The sequence below is a fragment of the Scylla paramamosain genome, chromosome 42 (assembly GCF_035594125.1).
Source record: "Scylla paramamosain isolate STU-SP2022 chromosome 42, ASM3559412v1, whole genome shotgun sequence".
Lineage (NCBI taxonomy): Eukaryota > Metazoa > Arthropoda > Malacostraca > Decapoda > Portunidae > Scylla > Scylla paramamosain.
The window spans coordinates 3,332,124-3,345,000 of record NC_087192.1 but is presented as its reverse complement, the minus strand read 5'-3'; the positions used below and the strand labels follow the sequence as shown (position 1 = coordinate 3,345,000).

Below are 12,877 nucleotides of genomic sequence, written 5' to 3'. Positions count from 1 at the left end.
TTAAAAAACTGAGGTATAATTAGACGGAACAGACTAGCTTTGATGATCATTATACGGTCTATGTAAAGCCTGGCAACGGCGCGTAAAGCGAAGAACAGTTTTACAATTTCATGGCAAAGGAAATCCCCACAACTGAAAAAATAAAAAAATAAAAATCATACAGAAATGGAGAGTAACCTTTCCTTCCTTGACGGGTGTGTGACATTAAGGAAAGTTCTCAAGAAAATAGAATTTCAGTACACAAGAGTAACTGTTGATAGGCGGAAGTTTCTGATGGAACGCAGTGAAGTAGCCTCTGTGCGGTGCATGTTTCTGAGAGATGGAGGCACTTTCGAGGTCTGACAAGAACATCGTCTACTTAGACAAAACATGGATTAATCAAAACCACACAGTTTCTAGGTGCTGCGTATACAGCACCTCAGGAAAGACTGAGGAAGTGTGGGTACTGACAGGGAAAGGTGGCCGCTGAATATTTTGCACACCGGAACCAAACCGGGATTTGTTCCTGAAGCTGGCCTGGTATTCCAAGCAAAAAATGTCGACGATTACCAAGACTAATTCAATGCTGAGACGTTTGAGAAGAGGTTTCCATGTACTATCCAACAATAAGGAATAAACTACAACAGACCTAAACCCCACGGCTGATGACAGCTGTCTTAAGATCTAAACAATCAAGTTGAAAACAAAAAGCTTATACAGATTATATACAAATAAGCAAACATATTCATTCCTAAATTAATCTTAACAAGATATCACCCCCTCCCCCAATAAGTGACAGCATATGCAGGATTAGAGGTTAGGAAGAGGCTAAGAACGTTGAACTTATCTCTAAGACAGAAACAGAAGTAGGGCGTTGCACTATATATATATGTGGCGTTGCTCTAGGTCAGTGGTTCTTAACCAGGGGTGCTCGCACCCCGCCCTATTGTGTGCGAGGCCAGTTCCTAAGGAGTGAGAGGATGGATAATTAAAGCAAAATATAGTTTATATACGCGATATTTTTTTCAGCAAAAAATAATAATAGTAATAATTATTTTTTGGTACAGCAGTGTTCTGTTAGCTTTGTGAATGAAGATTAAAAAAGGAAAAAATGATTTTGTTATTAATACATAGCACATCAACTTTGTATTTTAGCTTTTTTTTTCTTTTTTTTCTTTTTTTATTTTTTATTTCAGCAATTCAGGGGGTGGGAGAAGTGACTGCTGATCTGAAAGGGGTGCATACATTGAAAAAGGTTAAGATCCACTGCTCTAGGTCGTGGAGGAAAACACAGTTAAAGGCTAGTACATTATTATTGTTTCAATGAAGGGAGAGGAAAACCAACGCTAGCATTACCGAACCATTTACAAGTTTGTCCTTACACTGTTTAATGGATGTCTCTGTTATGAAAGCGTCACTTCCTTACTACGATAATGAAGCCGAGTCCACTACAAGATCTTTATACTGTGCCAAAAATGCCAATAACAAAAAGGGTTATGAAAATGTACAGTAGCTTATGAGTGCACTGTATGATAATTGTGACAAACAATGGCAACCAATGGCAACTCTGTCCCGGGAACGTGAAGTAAACACGCAAGATGGACAGCGGCGGGCAGTCGTCACTTCTCCTCCAGAAAAGTATAAAAGATAACACGGAGGAGTTGCATGACTTTCTGGCTGACCTAAAGAACTGGGAGAGGGAGATGAAGGAGATGGACCAGAGGCTGGCCAGTCAGTCCAGTAGTAAAGACAAGGGAAGCAGTGGCGAGGTGAGTGTTGAGAACCTTCCATTGGCCATAGCATGAGGGAAACGTGCTGGCATCATTGTTCTCTCAGGTGTTGCCCTGGTGACGTGCTGGTGAAGGGACGCAGGCGCGCTCCTCTTACTCTAGTAGGCCAGTCGGGTATTGTGGAAGTAACCCTAGCTTGCTAATTTCCAGAAACAGACTATTTTTGGACAAAAAATTTGGTCTTTTTTTTGTGTTTTAAGTCATGATATACATAATGAAGGGACTAGCAATTTTTTGCCATGATGAGGGTCTTCTCTCCCTCATCAGTCACTGTTACATCCATCAGAATCATAGAGAACAACAGAAAAACTACCAAAGTGGTTGGCTTCTTGAAATTAATGAACTGAATAAACTGCTTAATCTAACTCAACCCTCAGATGGAAATGCTTGAGTTATTTCAGTATAATCCGACCAAAATTTGGGAATTCAGAAAACATGGGACTCTGAATCAGTATTTTTTTTTATTGATAATATTGAGAAAGATTATTGTTTTTTTCTCAAATATTCTAAAAGATTATTTTCAACTTTTTAGAGGAGCTTTGGGGTGATGCTTAGGGCCATGCCAGCTAGGAGGTTGCTGCTTGAGGTCATGTTAGTAATTTCAGTATCTTAGGAAAGAGTTACTCAAGATGCTTTCCTGTGCAAGATCTTCATGGTTCCCTGATAACAGCTTAAAAGGTTCTCTATTTAATTTGGTAATTGTTCCAGTACTTATCTACCTTGTTACTAAACCAGTAACTTCTGAGCAGACATCATCAGTGGCTAATGACAGGTATGGCACAAGACCAACAGGCAACAAATGTTAGGTGCAATGGAGAGCTCAAAGATGACAAACAAACAAAGGCTCAAGACAACATAAAATAACCTCTACAGTTTGTGTTTGTACTATTGCAGCTGAGTTCCAAAGATCAGTGACTTATAAAGAGAATCAGTATGACAAGGAACAGAAAAGTTTTGAATATGACCTCTTGTACAACTATGAACCATTGTCCCAAAGCCTTTCCAAACACTCTAATAACTGCCATCTCAACACTACCATGTAAGTCTTATGAGCCAAATATGAGAGCCTCCTGCCCACCACGTCACAGTAAGGGGCATTCAAAAGCTAATTCTAACCACCGGCCCAGTCAGTCGAGCTTCAGAATTATTCATCTTCATTATTATTCATTTTCAATAGAAATTTAGTCAGTAAACTAACATTCTTCATTATCCAGAGCATTATGGTGAAGAAATTAAATAATGTTTTATTTCTTTTGCAATATAATTTAAAATCAGTAACTTTTCACCAAAAAATAACAAGAAAACCTTACATTGGCTAGCATAGACTGTTACTTTCGTCTGATGTTACTTGGGCCTGTATTCCTAGATGCTGTGAATTCTCATAAGAATTTTCAAGTGCCATAGAGATGATTTATCAGATTCCCATGAGTGTTTTTTTTTTATTTTATTTTATTTTTTTTTATGGATGGTGCAGAATCCTTATTCAACTATCTCTAAAATCTACAGACACTGCTGAAAGTCCCAATAGCATCCACTAAAGCATGGTAAAAGTATTCAGAATAAAGCATCAAAATGATGGAGAATATGGACCTCAAAGTGTTTTAGACTTTAGACTCCCCTTCCTCTTCCCACAGGGCCCCATAGCTCACCCTGTGCGGTCAAGGAGCCACCAGGGCCCAGCCAAGTCCATCTTGAAACAGACAGAGAACAACAAACAAGTGGAGGACAACAAGCAGATGGAGAGCAATAAGCAAATGTTAACGAGCAACAATAACAACAAGAAAAAGGCAAAGAGGCTGCCTTGTGATTATGCTGCGTGGGATAAATTTGATGTGGTGGGTGGTGGTGGTCATAATAGTGGCTACAAGTACTGGCTTTTTCATTATTATTATTATTATTATTATTATTATTGTTATTTGTCTGTGTGGTGTGGATGTATGTGGCCAGCAACACTATACCTAATTTGACTTTGCCTAATCTCCGTGTGGTACAGTGATCAATGAGGCTGGCCATCTCTACCAAGGGCCGACGGGGCTAAGAATGTGAATGATGTGTGTGTGAGTGTGTGGTATTTCCTCTAGGCCACCCAGTGTGGTATATAAATAGACAGATAGATAGATAATTATTATTATTGATATTATGCTCTGTGAATGATGAAGATTGTATCTCTTTCCCTGAGAGGCAGAAAGGCTAAGATGTGAAGGAATGCTTGTGAATATAATTGTGAATGTGTAGAAGAAGCCTTGTCTCAGTTACCCTCCTTTAAAGGGGATGGTGGCATAGTGTTTTGATAGATATATTGTTGCTATTATTAGTACAGGGAGGTCCCGTTATACAAGCATCTGACATACGAGATTAGTAAATTAGGAACTATTTTCTTTATACGAGCACAAAAATCCAATGATATGAGCCTTCATCCGAGACGACCAAAATTACAAATTTTAAAGTTTAAAATGCATGCTTTTCTGCACCCTCCTGCTAAAATATTTGGGCTGTATGGTGATGTACAATGATTCAAATGTGGAGGGATGGGTTTGTGAGCACTGGAAGAGAACCACACACCCTCCCCTGTCCTCTACCTGCCATGCATTCCCCCACCACTAACTATGCATTGGTGAGTGTCATGTACATTTTATGTGTTTCATTAATATGAAATCATATTATTTGTGTGCTGTTTTTCTTTCAGATTACTTTATCAACAGTTTTGTAATATAGATACGTTTGTTGCGTTTGATATAAATTTTAACTTTGGTATCATATGTTTTAGCTTGAAAACTTGCCTTTGTAATTATTAATAAGTTATGTGACCTTTTTTCCTATATATATTCTCTCTCTCTCTCTCTCTCTCTCTCTCTCTCTCTCTCTCTCTCTCTCTCTCTCTCTCTCTCTCTCTCTCTCTCTCTCTCTCTCTCTCTCTCTCTCTCTCTCTCTCTCTCTCTCTCTCTCTCTCTTACTGTGTTGGAATCTGCTGAGGAAAGATGAAATAGGCCCAAACACTGCCTCTTACCAACGAAAATAAATATGGAGCTGCCTATTATTACTGCTGCCGCTTTTGTGATGAGTGTCATGTTCTTGCTGTTGCTGCTGTTGGTGCTGCTGTTGCTGCTGCCTCACCAGGGTGGTAATCATACATATTTCTGGAGATATCTCACATGTATCGTTGGCAACACTGACTATACCATGTGGTTTTTTATATGTATTGTTGTCAATGCTGCTCTGCCTCTAAGGATAGGGATTTCCTCCCTGGCAGAGCAGCAGCAGCAGCACCAAGAGCAAGAACATGACGCCCATCACAACAATAGCAGTAGGCAGCTTCCTATTTATTTTTGGTGGTAAGAGGTGGTATTTGGCTCTGTTTTAACTTTCCCCACATGAAAACCCCGCTTTCCCACCAGGTCCCCAGCATTGGAGAGGGTAGGACCTGTCATAACATTATCCTTACTTTTAATAAGGGTCACTTAACAGAATCCCCTCTTTTTTTTTTTTTTTTTTTTTTTCATTAGTTACGTGTTTTGTTATACAAGATTTCACTATAGAAGCAATGCAAATGGAACTTGACTGCTCATAATATTATCCCCAGGACCTCCCTGTACTATGATTGTTAATATTATCATTTGCGACATTATTGGTATCTGGTGAAAGAACAGAACATGAGAAAATAAGGAGACAGTATCTTGATGAAAAAACTTTGTCATTGATTATGTTTAGCCATGGAGGAGTGTGGGTGACTCATATCTTGTGTGTTGGGGGAGCAGGACAAGGCTTTGGAATCATCATCATCAGAGGAGGAGGTGGAGCACAAGCAGCCGAGCTCAAAGGCCACACCACCCATCCGTGTCCCACCAGCTAATAAGAAAGAACGTGCCACTGCTCTGAAGGAGGAGGTGAGCTGGGTCTCTCTCTCTCTCTCTCTCTCTCTCTCTCTCTCTCTCTCTCTCTCTCTCTCTCTCTCTCTCTCTCTCTCTCTCTCTCTCTCTCTCTCTCTCTCTCTCTCTCTCTCTCTCTCTCTCTCTCTCTCTCTCTCTCTCTCTCTCTCTCTCTCTCTCTCTCTCTCTCTCTCTCTCTCTCTCTCTCTCTCTCTCTCTCTCTCTCTCTCTCTCTCTCTCTCTTTCTGTGATTTTCTTTGAACTGGGTATGTATTTATATATTCAGCTTATGTCACGTTTACTACAGGAAGACTGACAGAAGCTGGAGAGTGTTACAGAACCTATTGATATTCACAATAATTCTCAATAACATGCAACATATGGCTGAGAAGGCCAGCACATCATCTATGAGACATTAGGCAAAAGGTCATAGATTTTGTTATCATTATGTGAACATCTACCAGTGGCTTTCATTCATCACCAGCATCTTGACAGGGTAACAAACTGTACAGTAAGGGACGTCTGGAAGATGCTGTGGCCAAGTACACACAAGGAATGGCCCTTGACCCTACCAATCCCCTGCTCCCTGCCAACAGGGCCATGGCATACATCAAGCTGAAGAAGTAAGTGCTGTAACATTCTTGCTATGTGTTGTGTGGAATGATACGTTAAGTGCCAGAATGGAGAATGTTCAAACTGATCTTTCTCTTTTATTTTTCTTAGTTCAGGTTAGAGCATTCCCTAATGGTGTGTATGTTCAGTTCCAGACATTAAAAAATTATGTAGTGTGAGTTATGGGTGAATAAATGGTGTAGGGAAACACAGGATGAAGCAACTGTACTTCACTATCTGTAATATTTTGACACTAGGTCTTCTTTAGTTCAGTCAAAACAAAGATAATAAGTTACAACTGTTTCATCCTTCATTTTCTAACACACTTATCCACCCTTCTATCTCATTAAATGTTGAAGTGTGAATTATGTTATATTTGCTATTTAGTGTGCATGTCACCAGCTGTTTTCTTGGTCATCACTCCGTTATTGTAAGGATTAGCCTGCTGTTTATGATATGAGTGTGTTTAGGTTGTTTAGAACAGAATGAACTAAGAATGAGTAACAATGGGATTAATGTTCACTTTTGCTGGTCACAGATACACAGCAGCAGAGGCTGACTGTAATAGGTGTCTGAAGCTGGACTGTGACTACATCAAGGGGTACCTGCGCAGAGCCACTGCACGACTTAATCTTGGCAAGGAGGAGCTGGCACGACGAGACTGCCTCAAGGTGAGACTGGCACACAGAGGGAGACCAAGTGCAGGGGTGCAGGTATATGTCACTTCCTGGGTGAGGTGTTATGCTGGTAATCTGCTTATCCGACAGGAGACAGAGATAATAGATATGTTTTTTATGTATATAGATGCATGAGGGATAGATATCAATGTGGAGCAAGGAAGAGTGTTGACAAGCATGAGCATTGTATGAATGGTGGAAATACTTCTTGTGTTGTTACCTTCATGTCAGGTGTTGGAGATGGAGCCAGGCAACAAGGAAGCCAAGAGGGAACTAGAAAAGTTACGTGGCATATCAAGCAGCCAAGAGGAGAATAGGACAAACACAGAAGAGGTGCTTAAGAACAGTAGACTCGGGAAGGAGGAGAAGATTGTCCAAAATCCTCCAGAGGTGGTAAGGGAAGGAGTGGCTGTGGCTATTGGAAAGGGAAATGAACAGAGTGAGGGATTACAGGTAACTTCCCACAAGAGGAAAGGAAATGGAAAAAAGATGAAGATCGTTGAAGTCAACAGCAGCCAGGAGGACAAAGTGCCACCCAAGGCTAACCAGATTCTGCCCATTGTGAAGCCACCTCATGTCAGGTCAAAGGTGAGATCATTAGGTGCTACTCTATCTTTGTTTTGTCAGCTTTTCCCTTCTCTATGTGAGCTGGTCAAGCACTTTTTTTTCTCCTTCCTCCAGTATTTTTACATTTGGAATTCCCCTGATGGACCATGGCTGTGATGGTGTTCCTAATGGGGGACTCTGATTTGGCATTTGAAACTGTTGTCTCCAAGTGTATGCCCTTCCTAGCCTCAGACTGTGGCCAGAATTTGAATCCATGTGTCTGAGAATCCATTAGCCATCATGTTTGTGCAATACCTCTGTACCATGGTGGTCTAGGAAATGACACTGAGAAATGTCAGTGTCACGTCTTATGTCATCAGCATAAGAGTGGGTAGTTCAAGAAGTTCTACTGAGATGATTAATGGCTGGCATGTTTCTCCTATCACAGGAATTCCATAGTAGTTGAGTTTTCTGTATGACTCTTACAGAAACCACTGAGAAGGATACCTGTGAAGGACATTGGCACCTGGGAGGACATGAACAAGAGGCCTGTGGTAGAGGCAAAGGTGGCTGAAAGCAGTGGTGTTGGTGATGGTCAGCAGGACAAGGATAAGGGAGGGAAAGTAGCATCACCCCCAAAGGTACTGAGACAAAGGTGGATTACAGCTTGTGGAAAGGGTTATTGAAATGGATGAAATTTGTCTGCTGTCTAAAAACCTCATGTCCACTAACTGTATTTTCTTGAACTATCATCAAAAGCACTAATTTGTTTTCCCTCTGTAAATCATCTTACTGAAGGATACCTGACTTGGCACCTTTTGAAGTAATTTGAATGTGTTTTCCAGACATCTGTGTTGGTGAGCAGTAAGCCATTTGTGCCATCAGTGCCAAAAACCTCACACCAGTTCTCCCAAGACTGGCATCGACTCTCAAACCAAGCAGAGGCAGCCTGTGAATATATTAAGGTTGTTTTCTGTACTCTTATTATTTGTGCTCAAGTACCATGGCATACCTTGATTGCCTTTGTCTATCAAAAATGTTGTCCAATCCATCTCAGAGTAACTTGCTTAGGTTATGGGATTATCTGTGAATAATTAATGCAATACTTAGGTCAGTTTTAACTTTGTTAAGGAGAATAAACATGGAAGTACAAAATGCAAAAAAATAAATGCATACATGGGTTTTAGTATTGGCTGTAGAAAATTAAATATGCATATCTATATTTTTTATCTGTGCTTTTCTATTATTCAGTATTTATTTCTGTTAAGCTGTCAGTCCTGAGGTTTTTTGCTCATAACTCAATCCATAGAATGGCTGTGACAAAAATCACTTGCTCTCATCTATAAATTCAATTACTGCACAGTCCTATCCTCTCACTGCCATACACACACATACACACAAAATGTTTGTTTATTTGATCTGTTTTGACAGTCATCACTGTCACAGAATTTCTTCCCTAACCAGGCAAAGAAACCTTATTAGATTGCCATATTTGACTGCTTGCTTTACTCCATATTTCATTCCTTTCCCTTTGCTAGATATCCCAAACCTTAGCATATTATTTGTATAACTTTTCCTAGTATATCATTTGTATATCTTTTTTTTTATGTATTATCATACCTGTATCAAGATGGAGTGGTATACTAAAGTTTTGTCAGAGTTTATTCAACCTGGAGTGGGATGTAAAACTTGATTAATTGATCAGTGCCAAAACATTAATCAATCAAACTTAGCTCACATAGCTTATTTGCCTTTCTGATATACCACACACTATCCAACATGTATGAGATTTTATAGCTCACTCATTTTCTGCAATCAAAACTGTCATCCACAAACAAAATTGTAATCAAGAACTATTCACCTTCACAAACCATTTTCTTGGTGCTCCTGTGTACAGCTTGTACCTTGGTGTTGCTGGCTTTCTGAGGATGCCTTTTATCAATGTCCATATGAGTTTTCTCAGTATTTTTAGAGTCATGTTTGTCACTTGTCAGGGAACTCTCAGGTACTTACACATTCCTACACCATATGACAGATGATTCCTCCAGCCTTCTTCCGCACTGTTGACCTGGAGACTAGTACACTAGTGGAGGTAGCAGAGATTCTGGCGAGGGAGGGAGTGTCACCTTCCTTGGCTGCCGAGCATCTTTCTGCCCTTTCAGTGTCACATGGCTTCTCCATCAATCTTATGTTCTTGGAAGCTGACCAAAAGCAAGGTGAGATGTGCCTCAGTTTGTTGTTTCAGTGACAGAATGAACTCACACACTGGACATTTTTATTTTCATTATTACCCTTAACAGTTGAGAGAATTTCCTTTTTTCTCCCACATATAACATAACCTTTCTTGAACATACAAGGTAACAATATATATATATATATATATATATATATATATATATATATATATATATATATATATATATATATATATATATATATATTATAGTATAATAAAATAACGTCAGGATTGACATTGGCTGAGTTGTTAAATTCTATCGAGTTTCTGAAGAATTCTGTATTTATTGATATGTAGCCATGTGGCGTGGTTTCTTGGTGATGTGACAGTAAGGAGGTGAGGTCCCTTAGTGCAGCAGTGAATGGGGAAGGAGCATATGTTGGGGTCCTTTGGTAGTGTGACAATGAAGGGGAAGGGGCATATGCTGAGGTTCTTTGGTAGTGTGACAGTGAAGGGGGAAGAAGCATATGTTGAATTCCCTTGTTGTGAGGAGGGTATATGGTGAGGTTATTTTCTCTTCTGACCTGCTTTCTGACTGTACTGAATTGGGGCCAGAATGTGTTATTGTCACCCACTCAAATATTACTGTTTGTGCACATATTTGGTGCTCCACATCATTATTCCAATCCAGTGAAAAGAAATATTATGAATGATTATTTTCTCTTTCAGTTTTTCTCAATTTGACCTCAAAATGCCAGCAAGTTGAAGGTCACAGAACAAAGATGGAGGAACTCAAGGCGGCTATCCAGTCATCTTAGGAAGGATCAGCACTTGCACATCATCGCCACAAGTTAATTTCCTCACGCATCACACTTGTAAATCTCAGAGCATTTTTTTTTACATTCTTCTGGATCATCATTGAACCACTATGAATTTGCCTTAATAAACATTCAAAGTAAAGTTGTAGATCACCACAGTCCTGTTCACCAAAACTTCAAGAATACTTAGTTTTAAGCTAACCACATCAGTCCATAAAGATGCAACATTAATGCACACTTAGACTATTGAAGGCATTTTTAGTATAATAATAGTATGGTGTACTTAAATTTTATTATGTTCAAGAAAAGTGCATCATAGAATTTACAGATAGGTAAGGCAGATCTGTCTGTCCCTTGTGATTTGAGGTGATAGCTGAGTACTGGCTCATCATCACTTCTCACTGTCATCTTTCAGTTTGTTTTGGTGCTGCAGAAAAGTTTGTACATCAACACCACAAACAGCTGAATTAACTTAGATATACACATGCAGTTGTAAAACACTCTTCAGGTGCAGGTGCTCCTGGCAAGATTAAATAATTTACAGTAACAACTTTCCTTTGATCAAAACACACTTGACAACCACAACCATCAATTGTGTTTCATATGAATATATAACAACTGCTCTCCAAAGGTAAAATTTTCTGCTAATTTCCTTCAAGATGTAACATGTATCACAGTAAACATCTCCACCTGAGCCTCCTGCCCCATGTGTTACTGCACAAGTTAGGTGAGGCATCATACAACTGCCCACTAAAAAAATGTGAAAAAAAAAAGTTCTCAGGATATATAAATATAGATATATTCATATTTATATAATATAAACTTCATAAAGACAACAAAGTAAGCAATCCAGTATGACAAACATCTACTACCTCTACTCATATTACCTATGTAGAAACACACTGCCATACACTCATGTACAGGCACACACACACACACTTGCTGGTCAGAAACTTTGAGTAATGTGGTTTGTACCTGCCTCTTCCTTGATTCTGTTAAGTACACATCACCATAAGGCAGATTGTAAATGCAATATACAATGCTTGCTTAGGTATACCAACTTGTCAGCTTCTACCTACTAGTGTTCAACAATAACCAAATCAGCACTTTGTGCAACAATTAGCAAACACAGCACAGCAGCTACCACTGAGCCTCTCAACACATATTCACTTGTATTCAAATGTGGTACTGTGACTGCCTATTCTGGTGAACACTGAGATGGCTTTTTTTTTATTTGCATATTGAAGCAAATAATTACTGGATATTAGGATATTACTGGGAGCTTTTATAATAAATTTGCTCTCCTCGGTGAACTGAACCAGCATGGTTACACTGAACAGGGAATGGTTACACTGATGCTGTTCCTTGAGTAACATGTCTGCCGATCTTCCAGTGCAATTTGACACCAGTGCCACATCATAGTCTCAAGTTATAACTAATGTAGTGCCAAAATCACGCATTTCACTAGTCAGATGTTTGTAACCTGTTGATAAGCAAATATTATACAAGATCTAGAATTGCATAATACCAATCTCAACTCACGGTGTAAGGTAGTACACAGTTGTCTTGAAAATCAAAACATTAAGCCAAGATATTTTCCTCCAATGCAAGGCGTTCACAAATGTTCCATGACTTTAAACCAAAACCATCATGAGTGTTAGTGACCACAGAATTGTCAAGGAAGAGAGAAGAATGTGTTGGTATGGTAATATTACTTTACAGCTAATGTTTATCTTATTCACTCTTACAGTGCTGCTAGAACTTCATATAGTTAGAAAGAAATAAAAGTAAACACACTTTAAAATAACCAAAATGAGTGTCCTTTAAAATTTAGGTGATTGGGGATTCTATTTATATCAAGAACTATAGTTGCCATAACCTATGCTGCTCTGAAAGCCACATTCCCTGCCTCACCTCCACTATTGGTGGAACAGCCAATTGGTGCACTATATTAAAATAAACTTCTTGCTTCGGATTTTATGCATTTTACACATTTTCAATCACCTTATCAATTATGCATGCCTTCTCTAAGCTTATTTTTTTTTTAAATAAGGAAAAGCACAATAATATCAAAGGGCCGATCCTTCAGAAAATTTGTGGAAACAAATAGCTATATTATTTACACAAACTTATGCATGATTGTTGGCATGAAAATTGATATGTTTCGTGGCTGTTCCACTCAGCATCTACTTATTTCTACGATTTTCCTAAGGGTTAACAATGAAATTCTTACTGTTTTCCTGTTGATATTTCAAAAATTCAGCTCAGGATAAGGCTAACTGATAAGATAACTGAAAATACTTTAAACAAAAAATTTAGGGAAGTGTCAAGAATATTAGAAGAGCACCAATCAGCTCCCCCATCATAGGGCAGGAGGAGGCAAGCATGTCTTCTTGGTCAGCTTAGCCATCAG

At 39.1% G+C, this 12,877-nt stretch overlaps 1 protein-coding gene across 1 annotated transcript; it reads left to right on the top strand.

The window, feature by feature from the left end:
• Positions 1 to 1,544: 1,544 nt before the first annotated feature.
• Positions 1,545 to 11,014, top strand: LOC135093328 (RNA polymerase II-associated protein 3-like). The gene is made up of 10 exons (XM_063992505.1): positions 1,545 to 1,748; positions 3,404 to 3,604; positions 5,525 to 5,653; positions 6,131 to 6,258; positions 6,786 to 6,918; positions 7,156 to 7,512; positions 7,959 to 8,111; positions 8,316 to 8,435; positions 9,506 to 9,686; positions 10,376 to 11,014. Exons 1-10 carry the CDS (start codon positions 1,578 to 1,580, stop codon positions 10,462 to 10,464), a joined length of 1,662 nt encoding a protein of 553 aa, XP_063848575.1. The 5' UTR covers positions 1,545 to 1,577; the 3' UTR covers positions 10,465 to 11,014.
• Positions 11,015 to 12,877: the final 1,863 nt, after the last annotated feature.